Raw genomic sequence first — 27942 nt, 5'->3', positions numbered from 1 at the left:
GCGGATTCTTTACCATTTGAGCCACCAGGAAAGTTAACTTTTATGAGAGTTAACTATTATTCACCCCGTATAACACCACCACGGCCGTCACGCCAGGAAGCCTTCCCAGCCTACAGAAAGTTCCTTGCCATTCATCCCTCACGCTGATTAACCTGCCACCCACTAGACCAAGACCCCAGCCGGCAAGACCAGGCTGGCCCGACCCGGGCCTGCAGGAGACGAGGGTCACAGAAGTCACTCGAGAATACGAAAGGGCACGACCACCACGCCTCACCGAACACAGGTCCACAGCAGCCAGCAGACCTGGACCCCGGCCCTGGCCAGCGTCCCGCCCCGCCCCCGGCCGTGTCCTGCCCACGCCCGAGCTGCCAATAAAGTTGCGCTCGGAGCTGACCGGAAAACGTGCCGTAATCCGCACCGCGGCCGTCGTAAAAGCGCCGGTCTCCCCTAGTGACTAGCAACGCGGGGAAGATGGCGGCGCTAGTAGCGCCTGAGGCCGCGGCGCCCCAGGGCCCGACAGAAGCTGGGGAGACGACCGAGGCGGCGGAACTGAGCCGCTCCCTGAGCCGCCTGCTGCCCGGGCTGGAGGCCGACAGCAAGCTGGGTCGGCGGCGCGCTCTGGAGGCGCTGCAGCGGGTGCTGGAGGCGGCGCAGCCCGAGGCGCCCGACGCCGACCCCGACGCCGCGGCCGCGGCCTTCCAGGGCCCGTGGGTGCACCTGCTGCTGCCGCGCCTGCTGCGCCGCCTGACTGACCCGGCCGAGGGCTGCCGCGCGCTGGCCGTGCACCTGCTGGGGCTGGGCCTGCGGCGCGCCGCGCGGCCCCGCGACGCCCTCCCGCGCCTGCTACCCGCGCTCGCCGCGCGGTTGGCCAGCCCCGAGCCCGCGCGCCGCCCGCCGCCCGAGGCCTGTGAGGAGCTGCGCCTGGCGCTCGTGCAGCTGCTCGGCCTGGCCGTGCGCCTCACCGGCGCCGCGTTCGCGCCGCACCTGGACGACGCGGTGCGCGCGCTGCGCTGCACGCTGCTTGACCCCTTCGCCGCCGTGCGCCGCGAGAGCTGCGAGTGCGCCGCCGGCCTGGCGCGCGCCACGCCAGGTGCCAGCCCCCCGTCCCCTCCCCGGTGGCCCCCTCCCCGCGCCCTCCTGCGGCCCCAGCCCGAGCGCAGCGCCTGCCCGCAGCGAGCGCCACATCTCCCGGTCTCAGCGCCGCTCCTGCGCGCCGGGCCTCTCCTCTGGGCTCCCGCACCCTGGGCAGCAGTGAGCCAGAGCCTGCCTTGATCTTAGGACTTGAGCGCTGAGAGAACTCGCTGGAAGTACCACTGAAATAGCGACCTCATACAGGTCTTAAGCAGCGGCAGAACTGCAAAGCCGGAGGGTCCATCTGGGTCCCACGAAGACCCCCCCGGTCCTGACTTTCTGTGAGGCCCGTAGAAGCGGGGTGGCTTTGCCTGAGGCGATGCTGGTGCGGTTTCCCGTGCTGCGTGTCTGGCTCTGCAGGACCTGGGAAGGCGCGGTCTCTCCCCACTCGGCGTCCCTTTCGGGCACCTGTCGCAGCCACTGGCAGCTTCAGGCTCTCCCCTCCCAGCTGCTGTGTTCAGCTGACATGAGGTCCAGCCCCAGTCCTCCGAGAGAGGTGCTGTTTGAGTCGCTCGTCCTGTCCCTGTGCCTCTCCCAGTGCTGAGGGTGCAAAGCTCCCAGCAGAGCCAGGCCAGAGCGGAGGCCCACAGGCTCCCCTGGTGACTGGTGGCCTCCCCGCCCCACAGACCACTTCCACATGCAGTCGGAGTCCCTGATCGGCCCCCTGATGCAGTCCATCTCCCACCAGCACTGGAAGGTGCGCGTGGCCGTCATCGAGGCCACGGGCGCGGCAATCCAGTTCGGCAGCGGGAAGTCAGTGGATGATGTCCTTCCGCACTTTGCTCAGCGGCTATTCGACGACGTTCCCCAGGTAAGAAGAGTTTCCTCCGGTCAGTCCCTTTTCCCACCAGAAGCGTGCCAGTGTGCTATTTGTCACTTACTCACTTTTGTCCTTTATTAAAGATACTATATGTGGCACCAAAATGTCCTTCCATCCTTCCCAGTCACAGGGTGTTCCTGTTTCACATTTTTGAGAGGCTCAGGGAGAACTGGATTGTCTTAGTGGATTTATTATACTTAATTCTGAACAATGGGGACGAGGCCTGTCTGCTTTTAGGGAGAAACTCTGAACTGAGGATCTCCATGGTTTGTAGATATATGTGTAACATGCTGTCCATCAGGTGATTTAATTGAAAAGCCACAGAGGTTGGCAAACCAGGAGGATTGGAGCCAGGGTTCATGTGTTTGGGTAATTCCTTCCCGTGGCTTTGGGGCCTGCGGAGACAGACAGACAAACAAGACAGGCAGGCAGGCAGGTGGAGGAGAGAGAAGCAGCTCTTTTGTCGGCAGAAGCCCGCTCAGAGTCGTGGATCTCAGGCTGTGAGGAGCAGAGTGAAGGCCGCAAAGTCAGGCACTCTCCCACAGGGAAGAGTGGGTGAAGGGCCGCCGTCCCAGGGCAGGAGCAGCGGTGGTTGCTGGTGGGGGCCTGCAGGGCGGGCGACAGCGGCCCCTGTGCCCCGGCAGAGGGAACGCCAGCCTTCTTGTGTCCTGTCTGTCAGTACTTACGTGCCGTTGCGTTCCTTCCCACGGAAATCCTCCATGTCTGAGGCTGGGGCTGGGATGAGTGCGCAGAGCCCCACTCGCAGCTGGCCTCCTCCAGGCCTGGGTCTGTCGACCCCAAAGATTGCTCTCTAGCACCCCAGCTGGCCTCTAGCCACAGCCACGCTGGGTCATGTTGCTTGTTTTCTTCTTCTTTATAATTGAAGTGCACACTTGATGCGCAGGGTTGTGTTGATCTTGGCTGTACAGCAGTGATTCAGCTCACACGCGCGTGTGTTAGAGCCCTTCCCGTTAGGGTTTATCACAGGTGCTGCACGGGTCCCGGTGCGGCACAGGAGGGCCTGTTTACCCGCACGTGTATGCTGGTTTGTGTCTGCCAACTCCAAGCCCCCAGGCCCTCCCTCTGCGCTCCCCTCCCCTTGGCAACCCCAAGTCTGCTCTGTGTGTCTGTGAGTCTGTTCATAGATGGGTTCAGCTGTGCTGTGTTTTACACCCCAAATATAAGTGGAGTCACAACGGTGTCTGCCTTTCTCTGACTTACTTCACTTAGTGTGATCATCTTTAGGTCCATCCATGTTCTGCAAATGGTGTTATTTTGCTTTTTGTGGCTGAGTAATATTCCGCCGTATATATAGGCACCACATCTTCTTTATCCGTTCATCTGCCCGTGGGCGTCTAGATTGTCTCCATGTCCTGGCTGTTGTGAAATCTGCAGTGAGCACTGGGGTGCATGTATCGTTCTGAGTTCCGTTTTTCTCAAACATTTGCCCGGAAGCAGGACTGCTGGACCGTATATTAGCTCCAGTTTAGTTTTTGAGGGACCTCCCCACTGTCCTCCTTACTGGCTGCGTCAGTGTATATTCCAGCCAACAGCGGAGGAGGGGTCCCTTCTTTCCACACCCTCTCCAGCATTTGTTGTTTGTACACTTTTACAGAAAAATTTTTTTCTCCTTTATTTTATTTTTAAATGTTTTGCTGCACCGGGTCATCATTGTTTTCTCCAGCTGTGGGAGCAGAGGCCGTTCTTCGTCGTGGCGAGTGGGCTTCCCACCGCAGTGCCCTCTCTTGCTGTGCGGCACAGGCTCTACGCGTGCGGGCTTGGTTGTCTGGCAGCCTGTGGAATCTTCCCAGACCAGGAGTCAAAGCTGTGTCCCCCGCAGTGGCAGGCGGATTCTTAACCACTGGAAGACCAGTAAAGTTCATTTGGAGAATGATAGCCGTTCTGACCAGTGTGAGGTGACAGACACCTCATTGTGGTTTTGATTTTCATTTCTTTAGTAATTATTGATGTTGAACGTCTTTTCATGTGCTTGTTGGCCATCTGTATGTCTTCTTTGGAGAAATGTCTATCGCGGTCTTCTGCCCATTTTTTCCCTGGGTTTTTTGCTTTATTGTTCTGGGTTGTATGAGTTGTTTGTATATTTGGGGAATTAGTGCCTTGTCAGTCACGTCATGTAAATATTTTCTCCCAGTCTGCAGATTGTCTTTTTGTTTTGCTTATGGTTTCCTTTGCTGAGCAAAAGCTTATGAGTTTGATTAGGTCCCAGTGGTTTACTTTTATTTTCTCTCTCTCATGTTGGGAGACTGACCTAAGAAAACTTTGGGATGGTTTATGTCAGGGAATGATTTGTCTGTGCGGTCTCCTAGGAGCTTTATGGTGTCATGTCTTAAGTTTAAGCCTTTAGGACATTTTGGGTCTCTGTGTGTGTGTGGTGTGAGGCTGTGTTGATTTCCATGCAGCTGTCCAGCGCTCCCGACTCCACTTGCTCTTTTCCGCTCCGTATGGTCTTGCCTCCTGTGCTGAAGGTGCAGTGGCTGTAGCTGTGAGGGTCATTCCCGGGCTCCCTTGTCTGCCCCACTGACCCGTGCAGCTGTTTTTGTGCCAGCGCCGTGCTCTTGTGATGACTGCAGCTTTGTAGTATTGTCTGAAGTCTGGGAGAGTCATGCCTTCAGCTCTGTTCTTTTCCTTCAGGTTTGTTTTGGCAATTCTGGATCTTTTATGGCTCTATATAAACTTTAGGGTTATTTGTTCTCGCTTTATGAAAAATGCCATGGGTAATTTGATAGGCCTCAAATGAAACCTGTAGCTTACTTTGGGTGGTGTGGCTGTTTAACAGTATTCTTCCACCCGAGAGCAAGGTGGGTGTCTTCCCACTGCTCTCAGTCATCCCCAGTTTCCTTCACTAATCTTTCTAGTTCTCGGCACGCAAGTCTTTCACCTCCTTGGTCAGGTTTATGCCCAAGTATTTTAACTTTTTTGGTTGCAATCTTTTAAAAGGATATTTTTTTTTTTTTACATTCTCTATCTGATGTTTCATTGTTAAAGAAATGTGTTGTTAAGCTCGCTTCCTCGCTGCAGGGGGCGTGGTGTTTGCAGGCACGCACGTCACTTTCTCAGACACAGGCGGCTGGCGCCCAGCCTGCCCAGGAGGTTCCCGTACAGAAGGCTGCGGACACGCCACAGGGCTGAGGCAGGGCCACGGAGCCTGCTGTGGTCAGTGAGGGTCTGGCCTGAGCCTGGAGGACGAGGGCTCAAACCAGCAAGACTAGGCATCCTGGTGGTCTGTCCCGACCCATGATGCGGGCAGCAGAGCTGCTGGCGCAGCAAGCTGGCTCTGGGCCCGGCGGTGCCCACGCCGGGGAAGGCCGCTGACCGTCTCTGGCCTGCAGGTGCGCCAGGCGGTGATGCGCGTGGTGGGCGGCTGGCTGCTGAGCCTGCGGGACCGCTACTCCTTCTTCCACAAGCTCATCCCACTCCTGCTGAGCGGCTTCCACGACGAGATCCCCGAGATCGCGTAAGTGACAACGTGGCAGCCGCGGCCGGCTCCGGTCGCCCCGGGCCTGCCCGCTTTCCTCCCAGGCGCGGCCTCTCCTCCGTTGTCATTTCCCGCGGCGGCGGCTTCTCCTCTGGGCCAGAGCCCCCTGCAGCCGCCCCTCCTGCCTACTGAGCGGCCCCAGGGCTTTGACCGGGCCGTTTTGCACCTTCAGCCCCTCGCCCGGCTCACAGACAGGAATTTGTCAGGCAGGGCTGAGGCCAGCCGACCCACAGGCGAGCTCTCTCAGGCGGAGGCCCCGTCCCCGTGGGCGAGCTCTCTCAGGCAGGGGCCCCGTCCCCGTGGGCGCCCCCCAGTGCCCCCATCCCCGTGGGCGAGCTCTCTCAGGCAGTGCCCCCGTCCCTGTGGGCGAGCTCTCTCAGGCAGGGGCCCCGTCCCCGTGGGCGCCCCCTGACCTGCGCTGTGTCGCGTGCGGCAGGAGTGAGGCGAGCAGCCTCTGGGAGCGGGTCGGCTTGCAGTGGCAGACGGAGAACGAGGAAGACCTCAAGGACAAGCTGGACTTTGCCAGCCCTCCCCCAGCCCACCACCCATCGCCAGGTGAGTGCGGTGGCTTGGGCTGATGAGGCGGGCATTGGAAGGAGCACCCTCGCAGCCCCAGGCCGACCTCCCTGGGTACGTGAGGACACGCTGGCTGAGAAGCGCGGGGCTCGGGGGAGTTCTGAGAACGGGGCGCTTTGTCAGCTCATGGAGCTCTTCTGTCAGCGTCACCTGCAGAGGAGACACGGGCCCAAGTGGGCTGCAGCCCTAGCGATTTGGGCGACGCCTCCTCAGAACAGAGGCTTCCATTGGTGGGCCCCTGTGCTGCCCCGCACTGTGGTCCTGCCAGACTGTGAGCACCCGCACGCATGTGTGTGTGTGTGCACGTGCGCACACGGGCACCCACGTCTCCCTTAGCTCCTGAGTCAGATCCGAGCTGCGTTTCCGAGGAAGCCCCTGCCTGCCAGGCCCCAGCCCCGCTTCTTGCACCAGGGCCTTGCGTCCATCCAGTTTCCCGTGTTGAGGAAGCACTCTCTGTCGGGGCCTGAGCCCCCGTGAGCCTGATGGGCGGCTTCGTCACTGCAGTGCCTGCCGGTGCTCTCTCAGGATGCAGCCGTGATGGGTGACGCTGGCCGGGACAGAGCCTGGTAAATGTGCGCCAGGTTACTGAGCCTAGGGCCTGCGGGCCCCGCCACAGCTGGTCGGGTGGAGTCAGGGCCTCGAGGGTTCCGGGCGTGCTGAGCTACAGGGCACAGGTGTCGGCACCTGGCTTGCGCCTGGCGCCGCTCCGTGAGGCCCAGGGGGCGGCTCCGCCCCGCACCAGGGAGGCCTGCGCCTCTTTTTTCTGGCCTGTCGCCTCCTTTCAGGAGTGTCACCCCCATACTGCGCAGCTGCTCTCGCCTCCTTTCAGGAGCGTCACCTCCATACCGCGCAGCTGCTGTAAGGGGAAATCACACATGTTTCAGAAAAGGTACAAAAATTAGTTGCTAGCAGGGACTTTTCTGAGTTACTGAAGTTTGAGGACTCACCATCTTCTGAATTACGACATCTGCCATATCACGTACAAGAATGGAGGTCAGAGCATTGTTGGAGTGAGACCACATGCCCGCCTGCCCGCGGACCCCTCCCCAGACCGTCCTAATATGGCCCCTCATCCCCCAGACTCGCCGCAAGGGACCAGCATCACCAGGAAGAAAAGGGCATTGTTTTGGCTTTTTGTCTTTTGCAGAATTATAACAAGCTCAGTTAAACAGCTGACAGGATCTGAGTCTCTGGAACTAAGTCTCTCATACACCGTGGAGACAGAAAGTCACAGGAGCAAACGTTCAAAGGGGCTTCGTGGCTCAAGCTGTTCTTTCTACTAAAACACCCTGTAAACTCGGAGTTGTCACCGTCTCATTTCTATTTCTAGAGTTGTTTTGAATCTTTAAGATGAAAATCTTGTAATCAAAATCCTCGAAGGCTTTTTTATAGAAATTGAAAAACTTATCCTGAAACTCACAAGGAAATGCAAGGGACCTAGGGCAGGCGAAACTTTTAAGACGAAGACCCAGGTTGAGAAACCAGCACGTCTGGCTTCAAGACGTAAAGCCAGAGTGAGCGGGCACGGAGGGGTTGGCATCAGACAGACGGGCTGTGGGCAGAGAGGAGTCCAAAGACAGACACACGGGTGGCCTCTGGATTCGGATGAGCTGCAGAGACGGCTCAGGGAAGAAAGCCGGCTCCCCTGGGCCTGGATCCCCTCCTCCTGCCGCACGAGGCTGACCCCCAGTGGCTTGAGGGCTTGAGGTAGGACCCACACACTCCGCAGAGGAACGACCGGTTCTCAAGACAAAAACGTCTGCTCTTTGGAAGATGCTGAGAAAGCGCAGCTGAGGGCACAGGGGATGTTTGCAGACTGCGTGCAAAGGACGCACTTCCAGAGCACAGAGGGAACGGCAAGCTCAGCAGCAGCAAACAACTCAGGTTCAGTGGGTAAAAAAGAGATTGAAAAGACACTTGCCTGAAGACACACAGATGTCAAGTAAGCCCTGAGAGAATGCCCCGGGTCGCGCGTGGGTCCTGAGGAGAGTGCGCATTAGAGCAGCAAGGAGACACCGCCTCCTCTAAGCCTGCCCCGCAGGTGGTGTAGAGGAGCCCAGGTCCCGGGCGTGGTGGGGGGCGGAGCCCGGAGCAGAGGGAGGACACGAGGCTGCTGTGAAACGCCATCTTAAACCATTTTCTTAAACCGTTACGTGCCTCCCTGCCCAGCGCCCACCCGAGAGAAGAGCTGTTGGCAGCAGTGTGCACCAGGGCAGATCAGGCGCCCATCAGAAGGTGGACGGCCAGACGGACAGACTGCGGTGTGTCTGTGCAGTGGCGCACGCTCAGCAGTGAGGTCTCGTGTGCCCCAGCACGCGGTGGGCCTCAGCGTGCCTTTTCGCATGGAGGGAGGCCGGCAGAGAGGGCCGTGTGCTGTGCAGCTGCGCTCACAGAAGGTGGAAGAGGCAGCTCCTCCGCGGTGACCGGAAGCCGACCGAGCTCCCTGAGGGAAGGGTGGGTGGTGGGCGGTTGTCGGGAGCACAGGGAGCTTTCTGGGCGATGCATGTGTCTTGTCTTGAGAGCCGTGTATCCATTTGTTAGCACTTTGAACATGTAGTTTAATGCATGTCACGCCTCAGCATTGCTAAAAACTTTCAAGTAAGTAATGACACTCTGTAGCCTCGTTTCCCTCTGTCTTCAGAGTCGGGCTGAGTTCTTTAAGACCTCAGAACAAAACCTGTAGGTCTGCCTTAAATGAGGAACGTGTGCTGAGTGACTTTGCACACGAATCGTTGAGGTGTGTGTTTCTGAGTGTCACTGTCTCCCTCCACCTTCACGACCCGCAGGGAGCCGCCCGGGGCTGGGCTGCCGAGAGCTCGTGTTCAGAAACCTCTCCAAGATCCTCCCCGCAGTCTGTCACGACATCGATGACTGGGTGGCGGGCACCAGGGTGAAGTCGGCGCAGCTGCTGGCCGTGTTGCTGCTGCACGCTGAGGACCATGTCACACAGCACCTAGAGCCCGTGTTGCGCGCCCTGCTCCGCGCCTGCGCCGACGAGGAGGCGGCCGTGGTCAGCAGCGTGAGTGGCGTCTGCGGGGCCCTGCCCTTCCTTCTCAGCTCTGCCGGCCGTGAACTCGGACCTCAGCAGACACACGGTTTCCCCTGTGTGAAGGTGTAGATGTGCCGTGGCCCCCACGCGGCCCTGGGCCTGCGAGGAGTGGTGTGTGAAGGCTCTCCTTAAGCGCGTGCGGGAGAAAACACATCCTCCACCCGCAGGCCCTGTGGTGGTCAGCTTGCAGGGACCGCGGGCAGGCAGACGTGCAGAGCAGCCCCCAGGGTCCAGCTCAGGCAGCCGGGCCTCAGGATGCTCTGACAGCCCTCCCATGAGCCGGACGCGTGACTTCCTTCCCCTGGCAGTTCTGAGCTCATGGGAGGACTCACTTGTTTTCATGAGCATTTGAGCAGGTGCTAGGAGGAAACGTGCCTGCAGGGCTGTTTCTGGGGGTGAAAGCATATGAGACAGATGCCGAGCAGTATTGGTGGGGTGGCAGGGAGAGGGGCAGCAGCCTCAGCGCCCCCCACCCATTCCCGCCCCTCCCCGCCCAGTGCACGAGGTCTGCAGAGCTGGTTGGCACCTTCGTTAGCCCGGAGGTGTTTCTGAAGCTGATCTTGTCGACACTGAGGAAGTCACCCTCGCCCTCTGGCCTCCTGGTCCTTGCCTCCCTCATCCAAGGCTGCCCGAGGGAGGCTCTGCGGCCACACGTGAAGGTCATCGCCACGGAGCTGGCGCAGGCTCACATCTGCCAAGGGTCTGAAAACGTAAGCGTGCAGGGGAGAGGGTGGGGATCGTACAGTCAGCCCGTTTCCATGGTGATGCCATTCCCTGCTGGGACCATCCACGCGTAGGCAGTGACGGTCACCCGTCCCTCAGGCCCCTAGGGGAGAGCCAGCCAACAAGGAGGCTGGGGTGCAGCCACCGATGTTCTGTTTGGACCCATGCGCTTCCTGGCCTGTTCTGCTCCATCCACATGGTGCACAGACAGTCCTCAGTCACACTGGCCACACTTCGAGTGCCCAGTATTTGTGGCCAGTGGCGTCTGCCCACCCTGTCGGTCCACATACCTCTCGGACACCGTGTCTGCACGGCAGGCTTGTCCTCACCGCGTCACTTGCCTTCCAGCAGGGCTCTCAGCAGGCAGCCTGATTTGGCACCCATCACTGGGCACTGTGCTTGGTGGTTACAAACTTATTGTCTTAAATTTAGCAGTAACTCCATTACATCTGAAACTGAAACAATCTAGGTAGTTAGACTTGGTCATTCGGAATAATTTATAATTATTTGCTATTGATGGAAAAATAATGACCTTGTTTTTGTTTGGTTGTGATGGTCTTAAACCTTGACTCTTTGCATTGGAATGTGGCCCTTCTGTCTGTCTCTGGAGCAACAAGGGTTTGCCTCACTGGGCATCTGCCGTCACTCTGCAGGCCCGCGGGAAGCTGGCCCCGCGCCAGGTAACACTCAACAGGGGCGGCCGTGCCCACAGAGGTGGACCAGAGCGGGTCCCAGCTACCGTGCTGGGGACATACACGTGACTTGTATACATGACCCCCATCCTGATCTTCTGTCCTCTGTGAAACACAGCAAAGCAGACAGTAAGGGGTGTTGAGGTCTTCCTGTGGGGGCCATCCCACGCCCACTCCTGGCCCCGTTGCACGATTGATGAGGCTGGAGCCTGGGAGGTGAGCGATGGGCTCAGCCCTCACAAGGTGCGACCCTGTGTTCCCATCAGTCTGGAAGCGTCTTTTCAATCATAGAATTTTATATATTTTTGTTCACTGAGCATTATAGGAGCTCAGAAGTACACAGAGCGGAGGGGAGCAGTGTGCACCCCTCGTGCCTGCTGCGCCTTCCCGGCCGCGTCCCTCTGCGGCTTGACTGGGCGAGGGAGGCCTGGGGCGTTTGAAGCAGACCCAGGGTCCCCGGCCCCTCCAGTGTGTGTCACTGAACTGCATACGGAACCCGAGATCCTCGGGCTCAGCAGGGGCTCGGTCTCCCTGCTGTGAAGAGGGATGCCCTCTCCATGCTGATGTGCGGAAGCCGGGCCCAGCCCGCTGTGGCTGCACGGCGGGGCCTCGTCTGGGCTGCCGGGTGGGCACGGGGTGGCTCACGTGCCGCTTTCTCTGCAGCGCCTGTACGGCGAGCGCCTGCTGCAGTGCGTGCAGGCCGTGGTGTCCGCGGGCCGGGAGGACTGCCGAGGGGCCGGCGAGCCGCTCCTGGAGGTGCTGGTGACCGTCCTGGCGCTGTGGGGGCCCGCGGGCCTCAGCGACAAGGTGAGCGGGAGCCTCCTGCTTTGCTGCAGCCCCTGGACTGTGACTGTCGTCCGTGGTCTCTGGTCTCAAACTCCACGTCTTGAGCTTGCCCACCGAGCTGATGACCACAGACGAAAGAATCTAGACCGTTTGGGTGTGTCTTCCTCAAGGCGGCCTCAGGGGGACCCAGGGTTTGAGATTCCTTCCCACTGAAGTTGACTTCAGTATTTCAGAGTAAAGACGCTACTTAATCTTGGAGAAACAGAAGAAAGGAGGCCTCCCTGGTCGTTAACAAATCTGCGTTTAAGAGGGGTTGAAAGATACAGGAGAGGAAATATTATCATATTTTCCCTATTTAGTTACAGCCCAGCTTTCCAGTCACTTCCGCTCCCCTGGCTTTGTATTTAACTTGAAACCTCCTGCCATCTAGCTCCCCGCCACTGTAAGGACCAAGCGGAGGCAGGTGTCTGGCCGCTTCTCCCTGAGCTGAGAACTTGGCTTCTCCCCGGTTCCTTCTCCTCTCTGCCCACACCGTGTCCAGGACGCACACACACCGCCCTGCCTTTCCCCAGTGCCTTTCTAAACTTTGTTTTGTCTCTTGAAAGTCCCCCTCTCTGGAGGGCCCGTGTCTGAGCTGGCGGTTTGTCACCACAGGACCGTAAAATTTATATTAGAAAAGTCGAGTTAGTCCTCAGGGAGGGTCTGCAGGCCAGACTCGGGTCCCGGGCAGAGTGCCGAGCGCGTCCTGTTCCTCAAGCCCGAGGCGGGGGTGCGGGGTGCAGGGCTGCGAGGCGGCCCCGGCTCCATGGTCCAGTCTGCCCTCCCCGCTTTGCCCCCAGAGCAGCAGACGCACCGTTGCCGCTGGTCTGGTCGAGTGCAGAGCTCAGAGAGGGGCCTTGGACACCGCCTTCACTGGCCACGGTCTAAGGCTGTCAGCTCAGTCCCTGAAGCTGCCTGGTCCCCTTCTCTGCAGACAGAGTCCAACTGCCCCCGCCCTCTGCCCTGCAAGGACTGCCCCGCCCTGGGTTGTGCAAAATGGGGGCGGGGGGGGGGGGTGGCGCGGTGAACCTCCTGTAAGTCACGTTTGTCCGTTTCATTTGTTGTCCAGACAGGAGGGCCGTGGGTGTGGGAACCCAGGTCATGTGGCATGTGCCCGAGTGGCTCTCTCTCCCTCAGGCGTGAGGACAGGGATCTCCAGTGGGTTTGTGAGTCCCACATTCATACTGACTGTCACAGCCGGCGACTTGCTCCCCCAGGTTCAGGAGACGCTGGCCGCGCTGGCTGCGGTGGAGGGCATGGACGGCAGCCAGGACCTCTTCCGAGCACGTGTGAGCCCCCTCCTGGAGTGGCTGGCTGCCTCGCACCGGGACTGGACCGGCCACTCCGTGGAGCTCCTGCAGTTGGACGTGGTGCTCAGCCACTCAGGTGAGCCCGGACGGGTGCCCCGAGCTGGGTTCAGAGCATGGGTGCCGTGGCGGCAGCCCCAGCGCAGACGGGCGGCGCTGCTCTCACCCCCCAGTCGGCCACGCACCAGGCCCGGTTCTTCATTCACTCGTGATCACTGTCGCCTGTGGGGACTGGCCACTTTACACCCTTACTTTAAAAAGTGCTGAGAATGTTACAGTGAAGAGTTAATGTAACGTGGTCTTAAAAGTCTGCCCAGGCACACGTTTTGATGTTAAGCCTTGAACGCGTGACTCAGCGTGGTGCCTGTGTGGCCCGAGCTCTTCAGTGGCGTCTGCATGCTGTCCTCTCTGCCCAGGTGGCTTCCTGCCCTGCGGGTTAGGGGCTCCGGACGGAGACCGGAAGGCAGGAGGGGGCGGGCAGTCTTCCTCTGGCCACGCTTGTTCCACTCTGACCCTGGGCTCTGAGGCGATGCCTCTGGATAGACTCAAGTCCTGACTGGGTACGGAATCAGCAGACCGGGAGTGAACCAGAGGTCCTGAGGGTGGCCTTTGTCTCTTCTGACACACACATCCCAGCTCAGCACAGGGCCTGGTGGGGAAGGCAGCTTGTGTGACTCACATCCAGACCCAGAGACCCTGTCACCCCGTCACGGGCGGGCTCAGGCCTGAGCAGCGTCGCTGTGTTTGGGATCCCGCCAGGCTCAGGCCAGGGCACCTCTGCTCCGTCTGGTGACGGGTGGGAAGGTCGTTGGCTGCCAGGTTCGGGGCACACGTCCAGCAGTTTTTATACTCTTGAATAGTTGATTTCGACTGGTCTTTAAAAGACTGCTTGACTTCAGTGATTTTATGAATTTGGTGAGATGTAAGAAGAAGGAAAAGTCCACATGGCGAACAGTTAGAGCCGTGGCGGGGTGGGGTGCACAGAGGGGCCCGTGGCATCCTGTGCCGAGAGCGTCCCGCGCGCCGTGCCCCGCACGCCGCCTCTCGCGGCCAGAGCAGCTGCAGGGCTCCACCTTCCCACCCTCCTGCCGCGCCTGTCTTCCAGGCCCTGCCCTCGGAGAAGCCCTGCCCCAGCTGGTCCCCATCCTCAGGAGCTGCCTTCAGCCGGCCAGGGACCCAGCCATGCGCCTGAAGCTCTTCTCCACCCTGACGGGCGTGCTGCTGGGAGCCCCAGAGACGGTGGATTCACAGGGGTAGGTCAGCTCTGCCTCCGTGCTGCGCCCCCGCCCCGACCCCGCACGCTGAGTTAGGGCTGGGTCGTCCCCACCTGCCCTGACACTGAGGTCTCTTGGGGACTGCAGTGACCCCGAGCTCTAGGCCCTGCTGTTCTGTGGCTCCCTCGCCCCACCCCGACACACCGCCCCAGGGAAACAGCACGGTGCCAGCCACACGCGCACCACACAGAGACGCTGAGTCAAAGCCGTGCTTGTGTGGCCATTAAAATTCCATCAAATGAAGTTTCAGGGAACACTGGCTCCTGATGGTTTATACATGACTGTTCTCAGCTCTGCATGGTTTCTGGTGCCTTTCAAGCCTCACAGAGTTGATTAAATGACCGCGGAGTTCAGAACTTAGGAAACACATGTTCTCCAGAGGGACTGGAGGCAGTCAACACCCAGGCCTCCAACTCAGGGCTTCGGAGGGGAGGGGAGCACGGGGCAGGACACGAGTCGGAGTGGAGCCGTTGGCAGGACGGGCGGCAGGTGGCAAGATGCTGTGAGCTGTTTGGGATCTGAGAGAGCAGATCTCAGCCGTCAGCCTGTCCTGGACTTTCCCAGGGAAATGACAGGTCATCATTCAGACCTCGCCTCTCTGGAGGTTACTCTGATCTGCTGTTGGGCCTCTAGCCAGTCCATCGTAATGCAGGAAGTTTTATTTCCTACTTGTGTGCAAAGGCTTCTGCGGTTAGGAGAGACCATAGACGGTACGGAGTCAGCCCTGGCACCATCCCGAGTAGAGGACCCACAGCCCAGTTGCTGCCCCTCGGGCCCCTGCTCCCTGAGGACAGTGACTCCCCAGGAAAGACGCCTCCGTGCTGGGCTGAATTCCCTCAAGAAACTGTGCTCAGAGGCTTCTTGTGGAAAGAGAGTCGCTCAGTTTCAAATATTTAGTGAAAGTATTAGCTGTTTTTCCAGGCAGGAAGGACTTTGGGAAACAGCACCTGCTTGGTTTGGAACTTTAGGATTGTAAAATCATGGCGCCTAAGACAGCAAGGGACCCCTGTCCCCACCCCGGCCCACCCCATCCTGTAAGGACCCCACAGCCGGAGGACAGAGGGCGGGGGCACTGGTTGGAGCAGGAATCCCCAGTGATAGAGGGCTGCTCCCCGCTCTGGGCGCCCAGTCGTCGATGGAGCGGTCCCCAAGGGCGGAGCCGTCCCCTCACGTCGTCCCCTGATGTTGAGCCATCCCCTCGTGCAGAGTGGTCCCCTCACGCGGATCCGTCCCCTCACATCGTCCCGACGCGGAGCCTCCCCTCGTGCAGAGCAGTCCCCTTGCGCAGATGTTACGGAACTCCTCTCCCATAGGGCAAGACTGGATGCTGGTGGGTCTGGGCGAGCCTGTGGACCCCCGCGCTGGGCTTCCTTGTCTCAGGACCCAGCTTTGGATACATGTGTGTGCTCCGCGCGCAGTGGGACTCATCCTTTGGGAATCTGCTGCAGTTTCTGCTCCCGGCACCTCGCTGGAGTCAGAAGCAGCTCAGGTGGCTGCTGCCTGCCCCGCGTGGCCAGCCCCGAGGGCCGTGTTGCCACACTTGTGTGGGCCACCTCAGCCAGGACGCGAGACTGAGCTCTCCAGAGCCCCTCCTGGATCACTTTGCAGGAAACAGCAACTCTTTGCTGAAAGAACTGAAGCAGGTTAGCATCACTACAAACAAAGCTAGTGGAGGTGATGGAATTCCAGTTGAACTATTTCAAATCCTGAAAGGTGATGCTGTGAAAGTGCTGCACTCAATATGCCAGCAAATTTGGAAAACTCAGCAGTGGCCACGGGACTGGAAAAGGTCAGTTTTCATTCCAATCCCAAAGAAAGGCAATGCCAAAGAATGCTCAAACTACCGCACAATTGCACTCATCTCTCACGCTAGTAAAGTAATGCTCAAAATTCTCCAAGCCAGGCTTCAGCAATATGTGAACTGTGAACTTCCTGATGTTCAAGCTGGTTTTAGAAAAGGCAGAGGAACCAGAGATCAAATTGCCATCATCCGCTGGATCATCGAAAAAGCAAGAGTTCCAGAAAAACATTTATTTCTGCTTTATTGACTATGCCAAAGCCTTTGACTGTGTGGATCACAATAAACTGTGGAAAATCCTGAAAGAGATGGGAATACCAGACCACCTGACCTGCCTCTTGAGAAACCTATATGCAGGTCAGGAAGCAACAGTTAGAACTGGACATGGAACAACAGACTGGTTCCAAATAGGAAAAGGAGTTCGTCAAGGCTGTATATTGTCACCCTGCTTATTTAACTTCTATGCAGAGTACATTATGAGAAACGCTGGGCTGGAAGAAACACAAGCTGGAATTAAGATTGTCAGGAGAAATATCAATCACCTTAGATATGCAGATGACACCACGCTTATGGCAGAAAGTGAAGAGGAACTAAAAAGCCTCTTGATGAAAGTGAAAGTGGAGAATGAAAAAGTTGGCTTAAAGCTCAACATTCAGAAAACAAAGATCATGGCATCCAGTCCCATCACTTCATGGGAAATAGATGGGGAAACAGTGTCAGACTTTATTTTTGGGGGCTCCAAAATCACTGCAGATAGTGACTGCAGCCATGAAATTAAAAGACGCTTACTCCTTGGAAGGAAAGTTATGACCAACCTAGATAGCATATTCAAAAGCAGAGATATTACTTTGACAACAAAGGTCCGTCTAGTCAAGGCTATGGTTTTTCCTGTGGTCATGTACGGATGTGAGAGTTGGACTGTGAAGAAGGCTGAGCATTGAAAGAATTGATGCTTTTGAACTGTGGTGTTGGAGAAGACTCTTGAGAGTCCCTTGGACTGCAAGGAGATCCAACCAGTCCATTCTAAAGGACATCAGCCCTGGGATTTCTTTGGAAGGACTGATGCTAAAGCTGAAACTCCAGTCCTTTGGCCACCTCATGCGAAGAGTTGACTCATTGGAAAAGACTCTGATGCTGGGAGGGATTGGGGGCAGGAGGAGAAGGGGACGACAGAGGATGAGATGGCTGGATGGCATCACTGACTCGATGGACATGAGTCTGAGTGAACTCCGGGAGTTGGTGATGGACAGGGAGGCCTGGCGTGCTGCGACTCATGGGGTCACAAAGTCAGACACGACTGAGCGACTGAACTGTACTGAACTGAAGACCTGGGAGGCCTGTGAGTCCCCCTGCACCAGGTTCGAGGTCGGCGGCGCTGGTGGCTCTGGAGCGCCCCCTGCTGGGGGTCCTGGGGCCCTGGCGCTAGTCAGACTGACCTGCTCCTGGAGCCTGTTCTGTGCAGCCTATTCACTTCCTCGGGACACAATCGATGGGTCTTGTGTTCAGCAGAATAGGGTTTGCGCCACCAACAGAGGCCTGTGGGGCAGAGGAGTTGTAAGAAGAGCCAAGGCTTTGCCCTGGGCTTTGGGTGGGGCCTCAGCTGTGGCTCCTCGGGGCAGGGTGGCCCCGCCCGTCAGCGGGGCTCGGGGCTGCCATCCTGGTTTCGTTTTGCTTTGTGTCTGTCCTGACGGCGTGTTGAGAAGAAGGGCCCCAAGCATGCTGGCGCAAATGTGCACGTCTCCCGGTGTCCTGGCGCGTGGGGCCATGGGCACAGCCCGGGTGCCCTGCTGTTGAGGTGGTGGCTGTGGTCATAGCGACTTCACATCCTCTCCGGGCCCGCGAGGCCTGTCTCTGTGGGGGTGCTGCCCTTGGAGTGACCCGGCATCCCAACGATGCTCCAGGAGGGGTGGTGGACAGGGCAGCCCCCGGCCACAAAGCGGGAGGGAGGCTGGAATATACGGCAGCCCTGGGGCCCGGTCCCGGGAGAGGCAGCAGGAGCCCCCGGGCAGCCGAGGGGGAGCCCCACGCCCCTCAGAAACTGTGTCCCTGAGAAGCGCTTGCTCAGCGTCCAGTGTTTCGTTTCTGCTGCTTCCTCTGGCCTTTTCCCTCAGGGCCATCTGTTCCCCAGACAGAAGCGCTGCCTTCAGGGAGTCTGAATGCCCCTTACCCGCTCTCTCCTTCTTCCACTCTAGGCAGCTTCACGGCTACCTAGACACCCTGGTCCAGGACATCTTCGTCCCCAACCTGCAGTGGCATGCCGGGAGGACGGCCGCAGCCATCCGCACGGCGGCCGTGTCCTGCCTCTGGGCGCTTGTCAGCAGCGGGGGCCTGTCGGACGGGCAGGTAGGGCTCGTGCGTCCCAGGCCCAAGAGGGAAGGGGATGTGCCCCGGAAGAGTGCTCGCCCGAGTCTCCTGTCCTGACAGCCGCAGCAGGAGGTCCCAGGCAGACCGAGGGCGGGACTGGGGGGCTGCGGGCAAGCAGAGGTCTGGGGGGAGAGTCTGGGTTTCCCTGGGTCACCTGGAGGATTTCTCAGGTGAGTGTTACCATTTATGAGGAAAGACCCTCACAGGAGCCTAACCTGAGTGTTGTTTGTATTCATATCTCATTTAGAGGGGGAGCTGAGGAAAGAGTAGAAGTAGGGAAGACGGTGATGCCTGAACGGCTGTTACTTAGGTTAAGATGTCCGCCTCGGGACCTCCCTGGTGGGCCAGGGGCTGAGGCTGCACGGTCCCAGTGCAGGCCCGGGATCGATCCCTGGTGGGAGGGTGTGCCGCAACTGAGAACCGCACGCCACAGCTGAAGGCGCTGCATGCTGCGGCTGGCACAGCCACGTTCCTTCGTAACCATGTTTACAGAAACGGCCCCTAAGCGTCACTGGACGGGATGCCCGGTCCTGCCAGCAAGTAGTGGGCTGTGTAGGATCCATGCCTGAGACTTTCTGAGGAACACATTTTTTAAGGATCAGCTGACCAGTGTTCAAATTAACTGAATTTGAAATCAAGACTCAAGTCTGCTTCTTACATAGAAATTTCAGAACAGCGTTCCAGACTCTGATGGTTGCATTAAAACCAAGTCTCTCCCATTACAGGCTGTGCGCATGGCGCGTGCGTAGCGGTCTCTGTCCAGCCGTGACCCACAGCTCACGTGGTTTCTTATTGCAGATACAGGACATGCAGGAAACATTGATGCCTCAAATTCTGACCACCCTGGAAGAAGATTCTCAGATGACTCGATTGATTTCATGCCAGATCATTAACCTGTTTTTAAAGACCTCTAATGGTGTGATTGATCCAGACAAATTTATCAAGATTTATCCTGGTAGGACATTCTTTCCCCGGTCATGTGTGTGTGTGTTTGACAATTGTTTCTGTCGGAGGGAGAACGGGAAATGCTCCCTTTGGCTTCTTGTCAGGTTGGTGCTGAGTTTAAACATGGCCGTGGTGTGTGTGACATCACTGAGTAAGGAGCGTAACAGGAGGAACAGGACAGGCACCTGTGGAATTGCGGGGTGGGCGCTCAGACGGCCCGGGAGCCGGGGGCCGCCCTGCAGCGGGCAGCGTCTGCACCCTGGGAGTGCGGGCTCCCGCCTCACGTGCGCTGTGCCACTGCCTCCTGGAGCCTGAGCACCAGCGAGTGAGACACACACGTGCAGCGTGGGCCTGCCGCCAAGGACCTCGGGGCCCGTGGGTGCCCTCTCTGGAGGCGGGTGGCAGTGCAGGGCCTCTGCCGTATTCTCTGAGCGCAGTCATGGTCCACAGAAGGCTGCAGGGCCAACAGCCTTCAAAACAAGCTGAGCGCTTCCGGCTGCAGGCTCTGTGGGAAGGGTGCCTGAAGGTGCCAGGAGGCAGGCGAGGAGGACAGGCGTTCCCACAGAAAGAGGAGTCAGCAGTCCCTGTGCCCAGGGCCGTGGTAACCCTGAATCCACTGCTGGGTGAACGTCTGATTCCCTGCCAACAGCTTAGAACCAGTGTTGGCTTGGAACCTGCTGCATGTTTCAGAATGACCTTTCATAGAAAGTGAAAAAAACAAGTTGAGGAAAGCGCAAATGGAAGCACCGAAACCCTGGGGGCACCTGGGGGGCAGAGCTGAGTCTCTAGAAGACGCCGGTCGTGGGGCTGGCATCTCGTGTGGGCTCTGAGGGAAAAGCACCCATTGATAAGAGTCTCTCCCGTTCATGGGAAGTGTTCCTGCCCCTCGGGAAGGACTGTTCCCCCAGGACGTCTGGTCCCGGAGACTCAATAGAAACAGCCATCATGGTGGCCATCATGTCACCAGCCCTCCTCTCCATCCTCAGAGCCACTGTGGCCAGAGAACAGGGTCAGCACACGCCCTTCCTTTGCCATCCACGCGGCAGGGAAAATGGGGCGGCTGGGGCATGACACCTGTGAATGACTGAGCCTGAGCATCTCGGAGCTGGGGGAACCCCAAGGCCACTCTATGGGTCAGAGGGCGCAGACTCCCAGGCCGGCCAGTCACACCTCCACACGGTGTCCATGGAGTGCACTCCTGGGCCAGAGCAGCTGAGGGTCCCAGGACACCCCTTCCCCAGCACCTGCGGGTCAGTTTCCTGGGATGGGTGCTGGGAGCTTAGCTGTGCACACCGGCTCCGGAACCTCTGCTCACACTCTTGTCTCTGCTCCCGCCCCCAGAACTCCTAAAGCGCCTGGACGACGTTTCTGACGATGTGAGGCTGGCAGCCACCTCCGCCCTGGTCACCTGGCTGCAGCGTGTCCAGAGCGAGGCCTCGAAGTGCTGCTACCAGAGCAGCGTCCGGCACCTGTACCGCGAGCTCCTCGTGTACCTCGACGACCCGGAGCACGCCGTCCAGGACGCGGTGCTGGGTAAGAGCCTTGTCCCCACACAGGCCGGCCACACAGGGGCCACTGGCCGGCACTGCAGCTCTCAAGGTACTAAGAGGTGACGTGTTTGGGGTGACTTGGAAACCGCTCACGGCGGCAGCAGCTGCGAATGGACAGGTGGTCTCGCTTTGTACCTGGAGCCAGCACACGTGCTCACGGGGGCTCCTGGCCAGACGTCACCCTCCCCGTTCCTGCAGACCCCACACCGTGAGCGGGGCTGCAGAGACTGCCTCACAGGCACGCGCTCAGCCGTGGCCGACGCCCCCCCTGACAGCGAGTGTGTCCCAGCGAGCCTGCAGGCACACGCCGTCGCCGAGCACGCAGCCACGTCGGGTCACCGGGCGCCGCGCGCGGGCTGGTCTGGACGTGTGTCCCGCGTGGCAGTGCCGCACGCAGCCCCTGGAAGCCCTCGGTGCCCCCCCCCCCGCCTGTCTCCCTGTCCCCCCTCGTCTGTCTCCCTGTCCCCCCTCGTCTGTCTCCCTGTCCCCCCTCGTCTGTCTCCCTGTCCCTCCTGGACTTCAGCAGCCACGCGTCTTCACTGCCTCTGTGCTTTGCCTTTTCCAGAACATCATATTCTTGAAATCATGTGGTATGAAGCCTTTTCATGTTGACTTCTCTGACTTGGCAATAGGCGCTTGAGGTTCCTTTTCATGGTGTGAGGGCTCATTTTTTAGCTCTAATACCTCGTCTTTGAGAACCAGTTTATTTATAACTTCACTGATCATTTTACAGAGGCATCTTCATCACTTCCAAATTGTGATGATTATTAAGCTTCTCTAAACATCTGTGTGCAGGTTTTTTGCAAATGTAAGTTTTCAGCTCCTTTGGATAAATATCAAAGATTGTGATTGCTGGCTCATATGGTAAGAGTATGGTTTGAAAGTGAAAAGTGAAAGTCATTCAGTTGTGTCCGACTCTGTGACACCATGGACTGTATAGTCAGTGGACTTTTCCAGGCCAGAATACTGGAGTGGGTAGCCGTTCCCTTCTCCGGGGGATCTTCCCAATCCAGGGATAGAACCCAGGTCTCCCACATTGCAGGCAGATGCTTTACCAGCTGAGCCACCAGGGAAGCCCAGGAATACTGGAGTGGGTAGCCTACCCCTTCTCCAGCGGATCTTCCCAACTCAGGAATCAAACTAGGGTCTCCTGCATTGCAGGCGGGCTCTTTACCAGCTGAGCCACAGGGAAGCCCGAGAGTGTGTGTGTTTTTTAAGAAATCACCCAAGTGGCTGCACCATTTTGCAGCGCCGCCTGCAAGGTGAGAGTCCCGTCGTCCCACAGCCTGCCAGCAGGTGGCGCACCGACTCTGGCCCTTGTGACAGGTGTGTACTGGCCTCCTTGTTTCAATTTGCATCTCCCTGGGGACATGCCATGTGGGGCATCTTCTCACATGCTTACATCTGTATCTCTTCTGTGAGGTGTCTGTTAAGGTCTTTGGCGCTTTTTTTAATTGGGTTGTTTTTTAAGACTGTAAACATGTACATGTCAGTCCCAGTCTCCCAAGTTATCCCTCCCCACTTCCCTTCTAGTAACCATAGGGTTTCTGATTTGCAAATAAGTTCATTTGTATAATTTTTTTTAGATTTCACATGTAAGCAGTATCATGTGATGTGTGTCTTTCTCTGTCTGATTTACTTAATAGTACAGTCTTTAGATCCATCCATGTCACTGCGGATGGCACTATTTCATGTTTTTATGGCTGAACAATAGTCCATTGTGTGCACGCGCGCGTGTGTGCATGTGTGTATGTGCACGTGTATGTGTGTGCGCACGCGCGCGCATCCACCTGCCAATGCAGGACATGCAGGCTCAGTTCCTGGGTCAGGAAGATCCCCTGGAGGAGGAGATGGCAACCCGCTCTAGTATTCTGGCCTGGAGAATCGCGTGGACAGAGGAGCCTGGCGGGTGCACTCCCTGGGGCCGCAGAGAGAAGGACATGACTGAGCATGCATGCACGGCAGTACAGGAGGGCTCCCTTTTTTCCACGCCCTCTCCAGCATTTGTTGCTTGAAGGCTTTTTAATGGTGGCCATTTGGCCAGTGTGATGTGGTGCCTCCCTACAGTTTTGATTCTGCTTCTCCGTCAGTCAGCGATGTTCAGCATTGTTTCCTGTGCTTTTGGTGAGAAATGTCTATTTAGAATTTCTGCCCACGCTTGATTGGGTTATTTTATTGTTTGCAGCTGAGTTGTACAGGTTGTTTATATACACATTTTGGAAGTTAGTTCCTTGTTGGCTGCATCATTTGCAAATAAGTTGTGTTTTCATTTAGTTAAAATACGTTTTCTCTTGAGACTTCTTCTTTGCCCATTGTGGTATTTGGAGATGTGTCGTATGACCTACAGCTATTGGGGAGTTTTTCAGTTATCTCTTTGCTACTGACTTCAGTTTAATCTCACTGAGGTCTGAGAGCAGGGATGATAGGAGTCCTGGTGAGGGTGTGTCTCACGGCCTTGGCCGTGGTGTGTTTCGTACACGTTCCGTAGGAGCTGAGGGGAATGTATGTTCTGCTGGTGTTGGATGAGACGGTCTGTAGATAGCAGTTGATCACTGGTGCTCTTGGATTCTGCTTTGCCTGACTGCCTGCTGGCTCCTCCCCTTTCTGAGAGGAGTGTGTGGGAGTCTCCCGCACAACAGTTGATCAACCTACTTCTCCTCACAGCTGCCAGTTTTGCCTTGCATACTGTGACACTCTGATACGGGGCTCATACATAAAGATCGTTACGTCTTCTTGAGAACTGACATGATCATTACGCAACGCCCTCCTTACCCCGATCACTTCCCTTTCCCTGCAGCCTGCTTGTCATGGCTGTTGTAACTGTAATATGAAGCTAAGGTTGGCTGAGTATTTATTTCTGGCACCATAAAAGCGTGTTCCTGTTTTGCAGAGGCCCTCAAAGCAGGCAGCGTCCTCTTCCCCGACCTCCTGGTGAAAGAGACAGAGGCTGTCCTCCACAAGCACCGCTCGCCCACCTACTGCGAGCAGCTCCTGCAGCACCTACAGGCCCTGCCGCCTGCCCAGTGACCAGAGTCCTGGGAGCAGAGCCTCGGCACAGCAGCTGGAGGGAGGCAGACATGCAGCCCTCGTCCTCACCTGGGCTGGAACTCGTGGCCTCTGAGTCTCGTCACAGGGCACTGTCTGCCTGCAGCGAGGACCCTCCCAAGCAAGCCTTGACAGCAGAAGAATGTATTCGCCAAGCCCCTGCCCAGTGCCTCCTGGGACAGCTTTTCACACCCAGCAGGTTTTAAAATAACTTCACTGAGTGGCTTCTGTATTTTTGTGTCTTACTCATACAGTCCGTTAAGAGGGCTGCCAGAAATCGACAGCTGCCTTCACATTAAATGTCAGCTGCTCATTCTGGCAGCCTCATCCACGCGCTGTGTTCTTTAGGCTATGTGTGCTGCTAGGTTCGTGGGTTATTGGTTCTTTCTTGCTTAAATGCCCACCAAGAAAGTTCTTGAGTGTTTATAAAGGAAAAAGCCAAAGTGATTAAAAAGAAATGTTGTTTAAAAAAAAAAAAGAAGATGAAATGTTTCTTCTTTGGGTTCTGTCTAGTGAAACTGTATATCTCAGTGACGAGACTGAAAAGAATTTGAAACTTTAAGAACTATTATCAACAAAATCTTCCGCTTTTAAAACGTTATGTGGGTTGGATTTGGTCACAGTATTTTCTCTTAGATCAGTAATGCTGACAGTGTTGAAAATAGGATATTTAATCAAATATAATTTTGGTTACTATTGTACTTAGCAGTACAGTAAAACTGTGTTATATTTTCCTGCACTTTCTATCCCCAAGTGCCTAAAAGATTTCATTTTAAGCATTATTTCCATAAGCCAAATATTTATGTTAACACAAGAAAATGCTCTATTTTTTCCAAAAATTAAAGATTAACATTTATGCTTTGGTATTTGAAAATATAACTTAAAATATTTATTATAATTATTCTGTACGCCTGTCTTTGTGTGTCTTGGTAACTGAAATTAAGACTCATTTCTTCCTCAGATTCAACCTCACAGCAGCCTCAAGAATCCTGGGCCTTTGGACTGGGGGGAGGTGGGGGCGGGACTCACTGCTCGTTGAGGTTCCCTGTGTGGACACCAGGTGGCAGGCGCTGCAAACAAGACAAGGGCGTCAGCACGGCTCCCAAGGGCTCACCCTCCAGTGGGGTCCGCCTGAAGAACGGCCGAGAGCTGAGCCTGTAGCACAGACCGGGGTCGCTGTGGCCCAGGCAGCACGACTCCTGATACCCGCTCCTGTGCCCTCCCAGGTTCTGAAGGCCATTTGGGTTGATGGCTACAGGCATGGCGGATTCCCTCGGATGGTCTTCCGCCAGCTCCGCGGCTGCCTTCTGCCGCCTCTGCGTGTCCTTCCTCAGCACCACCTGGAACCTGTCAGAGGTGCATGTTATCTGGCCTCGGTCCAGACCTACCGAATCAGAGACAACAGGCCGGGGACTCCTGCCATGAGAGCACGCGTTTTCATATCCAGCAAGAAGCCCCATCTTCTGCCTCTGGTCAGTCAGTGTCACGGGAGCCAAAAGTAAACAGAGAGTTTGGCTAGGAGGACACCGCATGCTCGACCCCTCGCCTCTCACGAGGCCGGCCGGGGCTGGGCGCCCCCCACTGCTGTCCAGCCCGGCTGCCATGGCGGTGTCCGCGCTGCGCCTCTGCTTCCATGCATCATTCGGGGAACCATGCAGAGGCAGCAGTGCAGCGAATCAGGGCACCCAACACAATCTTAGCCTATAAAGGGGCAGTAGTCTTTTTTAACACACCCCATGGCTTGTGGGGCCTTTAGTTCCCCAACCAGGGATTGAACCTGGGCCCTCTGCAGTGACAATGCCGTCTTAACTACTAGAGCACCAGGAAATTCCCAGAAGTCTAATTTTTAGATTTGTTCCTTTATGGATGTGCTGGTGATGCTGTATCTAGGAAATTTTTGCTCAACCAAGGTTTCATTTCCTGAATTTAAGAAGCTCAAAAGGTTATTTTCTTAAAGGTAATTTTTCTATTTGCCTCAACCCATGCTGTGGTTCAAAAACAAGTTTTACTTCCTTTTAAAATCTCCTCTCCATGACCTACATGAAAATACGACATCCTTCTAGGGGTGAGTTGGTTGGCTGAAGATGAAACACTTACTTTTAGCAGCCAGAGACAGCCCAGTATGTGCCAGTATGGGGTTAACTTCTGAAATGAATTGTAACAGGCAAGGAACACTACACTGTGTATAGAACGCAGTGTGTGTAGGGACTTCCCTGGTGGGCCAGGGGCCGAGACTCCGCACTCCCAGTGCAGAGAGCCTGCGTTCAGTCTCCAGTCAGGGAACGACATCCCACATGCTGCAACCAAGAGATCACATGCTGCACCTAAAGATCCCACGTGCTGCAACAGATAGCAGAGATGAGCCACAGCTGAGATCCAGGCCAGCCAGATAAGTATTTTTTTAAAAAACGAATGCACCATATGTGAAAGGAGAGAAGGAGCTGCCTATATATGCTTTATGTGCAGAAGACATTTCTAGAAGGTTACAAAAGAAATTGGTAAGGGTGGTGTCATCTGAGGAGGACACCCGTAGGGCTGAGGGACTGGAGTGGAAATTGGGTCTGTGCCTTTTGATACCTTTGAATTTACTTTTGTTATGCACGTGTTCACTAGTCAAAAGCATATCTCAGCTGAGACTTAACTGCCAAATCAGAAATTCAAATTGACTGTGGGTGATTATCTTGGCTTTTGTCAGCACATTTATTCTGTGTAAAAGGAGCCGAATTCCGGGGAAGGACGTTCAGGATGAAGCAAAACGTTTACCAAAAACTTGTCTCGTTGAGAAATGAAAATGCAAAGACTTGTGCCCAAGTGTTCATAGCTGCTTTATTCCAGCCCCAAACTGGAAATCACCCAATGTCCATTGACGTTATGAATGGATAAACTGTGGTATGTCCACACAACAGAAGGCAGCAGTCAAAAGGCGCCAAGCACTGCGAGGCGGGTGGCGCACTCAGACCTTAGTTGGCAGCCAGCCAGGTGTGAGGAGTGCATCTTCTGCTGGACTTCTAGAATGGCAAAGTCCTTCCACAGTCCTCTCTTAACCACCGAATCAGTGACCGATGTTTAGGTACCTGTTCCTCTCTGCGCTACTGGTGTGTGTACATGTGTGTATCTTGTGTGAACTTTTTCGTAACTGAAAGTATCAAAACTTTAGAAACAATCATTGGTTGAGTTTGGAAGTCAAAAGCTTAAGACTAAGTGCTCTCAGAGGCTGCCTCCAGGCAGGAACAGGAAGTATGGTGCTGTGTTACCAAAGGCTTGCCTCTCCACTACCAGTTACCTTACAACCAGCCTGGAAAATTAAATCCTCTCTAAAGATAAATCTTTCTTCCTGATTTTTCCAGAACTCTAAACCGTCGGTGATGTCCAGAAGGGTGATGCAGACAAAAGGAGCAATTACCGGGTGGTACTCAGGGTGATGGGCTTTGGATACACTTTTTCCCCTCTTGTTTCCCAGACTTGAGTCATTTATGTTAATGGCAGGGCTGTAGTACATGACAATTGGTATCTCAGCAAGGGAGCTGTAGCCTCCATTCAAGCATTACCCTCTCAGCCCCGCTCCTTTGGCCCTGAACCTGCAGTGGTCTAAGCTGCTTTTCTGTGACTCTTCCTATAACCAAATGATGGCTTCAGGAGCTGGCTGGGACACAGGTCTGGAACCCAAATGCAAAAGCACCTGTCCTGTTGTTCTTAGGAGTTTTCTCAATGTCTTAGTATAATTTGAAGAGGCAACCAGTGCCCTGGCTGGCTGACAACAAATGGCAGCCAGACAGAAGAGCCCATCCAGAAGCCTAGGTGCCTTCCTCCTGCCTAACTGATGGCGCTTCTACCCTCTAGGGTTACATTAATTCCTTCATATTTCTATTTACAAACTGAGTTGACAGTTTTGGCTAAGACTGAGAGTGAAGAAAGGCAGTGAGACTGGCAAATGTAAAATGGGACAACAGTGGCCTTTTAAACTGCTGTAGGGGGACTGGGTTTGGGGCAGAACGCTGGCCCTTTTCCAGCCTCCCAGTGACAGGCGTTTGAGTTGGGATCTTCATCCTCCGGATCAATTGTCTGAGGCCTTGCGTACCTGGGGTTTCACAAGCGCGCACACATGGGTCTCGCTGCTCGCCCGGCTCCAGTTGCCAAGGCTGTGGCGAGCAAACCCAATGGAAACGACCCTCCTGGTGACCTTGGTCTTCGTGTGTGATGACACCTTTAGCAACTAACGCCTCTCATGGCCTCTCATGGAAGTGGTTTAGCCTGTACCTCTTCCCGTGATTAAAGAGGTAGAATTAACCTTTCAGAAACAACTGTGAACATTTCACATGGCTTGAAATCCTTGATGACAATTAATGA

General features: G+C 56.2%; 1 protein-coding gene across 1 annotated transcript; it reads left to right on the top strand.

Moving 5' to 3' along the window:
• Window positions 1-449: 449 nt before the first annotated feature.
• On the top strand, window positions 450-26920 carry DNAAF5 (dynein axonemal assembly factor 5). Its single transcript, XM_010819700.4, has 13 exons — window positions 450-1090; window positions 1758-1942; window positions 5302-5426; window positions 5884-6002; window positions 8810-9042; window positions 9570-9782; window positions 11151-11294; window positions 12530-12698; window positions 13725-13872; window positions 17884-18034; window positions 18854-19010; window positions 20342-20533; window positions 23441-26920. The coding sequence occupies exons 1-13, from the start codon at window positions 472-474 to the stop codon at window positions 23575-23577; spliced, it is 2592 nt and encodes an 863-aa protein (XP_010818002.2). The 5' UTR covers window positions 450-471; the 3' UTR covers window positions 23578-26920.
• The last annotated feature ends 1022 nt before the right edge of the window (window positions 26921-27942 follow it).

Source organism: Bos taurus, chromosome 25 (genome assembly GCF_002263795.3).
Source record: "Bos taurus isolate L1 Dominette 01449 registration number 42190680 breed Hereford chromosome 25, ARS-UCD2.0, whole genome shotgun sequence".
NCBI classification, from domain to species: Eukaryota; Metazoa; Chordata; class Mammalia; order Artiodactyla; family Bovidae; genus Bos; species Bos taurus.
Note: the sequence above shows the minus strand (reverse complement) of the source record. Positions and strands in the feature narration are given on the sequence as shown.

Excerpts from the sequence above, each read along its gene's own strand:
- DNAAF5 (XM_010819700.4), top strand. The coding sequence starts at position 472 with ATGGCGGCGCTAGTAGCGCCTGAGGCCGCGGCGCCCCAGGGCCCGACA. Across the intron at positions 6,003-8,809 it reads AGCCCACCACCCATCGCCAG|GGAGCCGCCCGGGGCTGGGC; the intron begins GTGAGTGCGGTG and ends CACGACCCGCAG. Across the intron at positions 9,783-11,150 it reads TCTGCCAAGGGTCTGAAAAC|CGCCTGTACGGCGAGCGCCT; the intron begins GTAAGCGTGCAG and ends CTTTCTCTGCAG.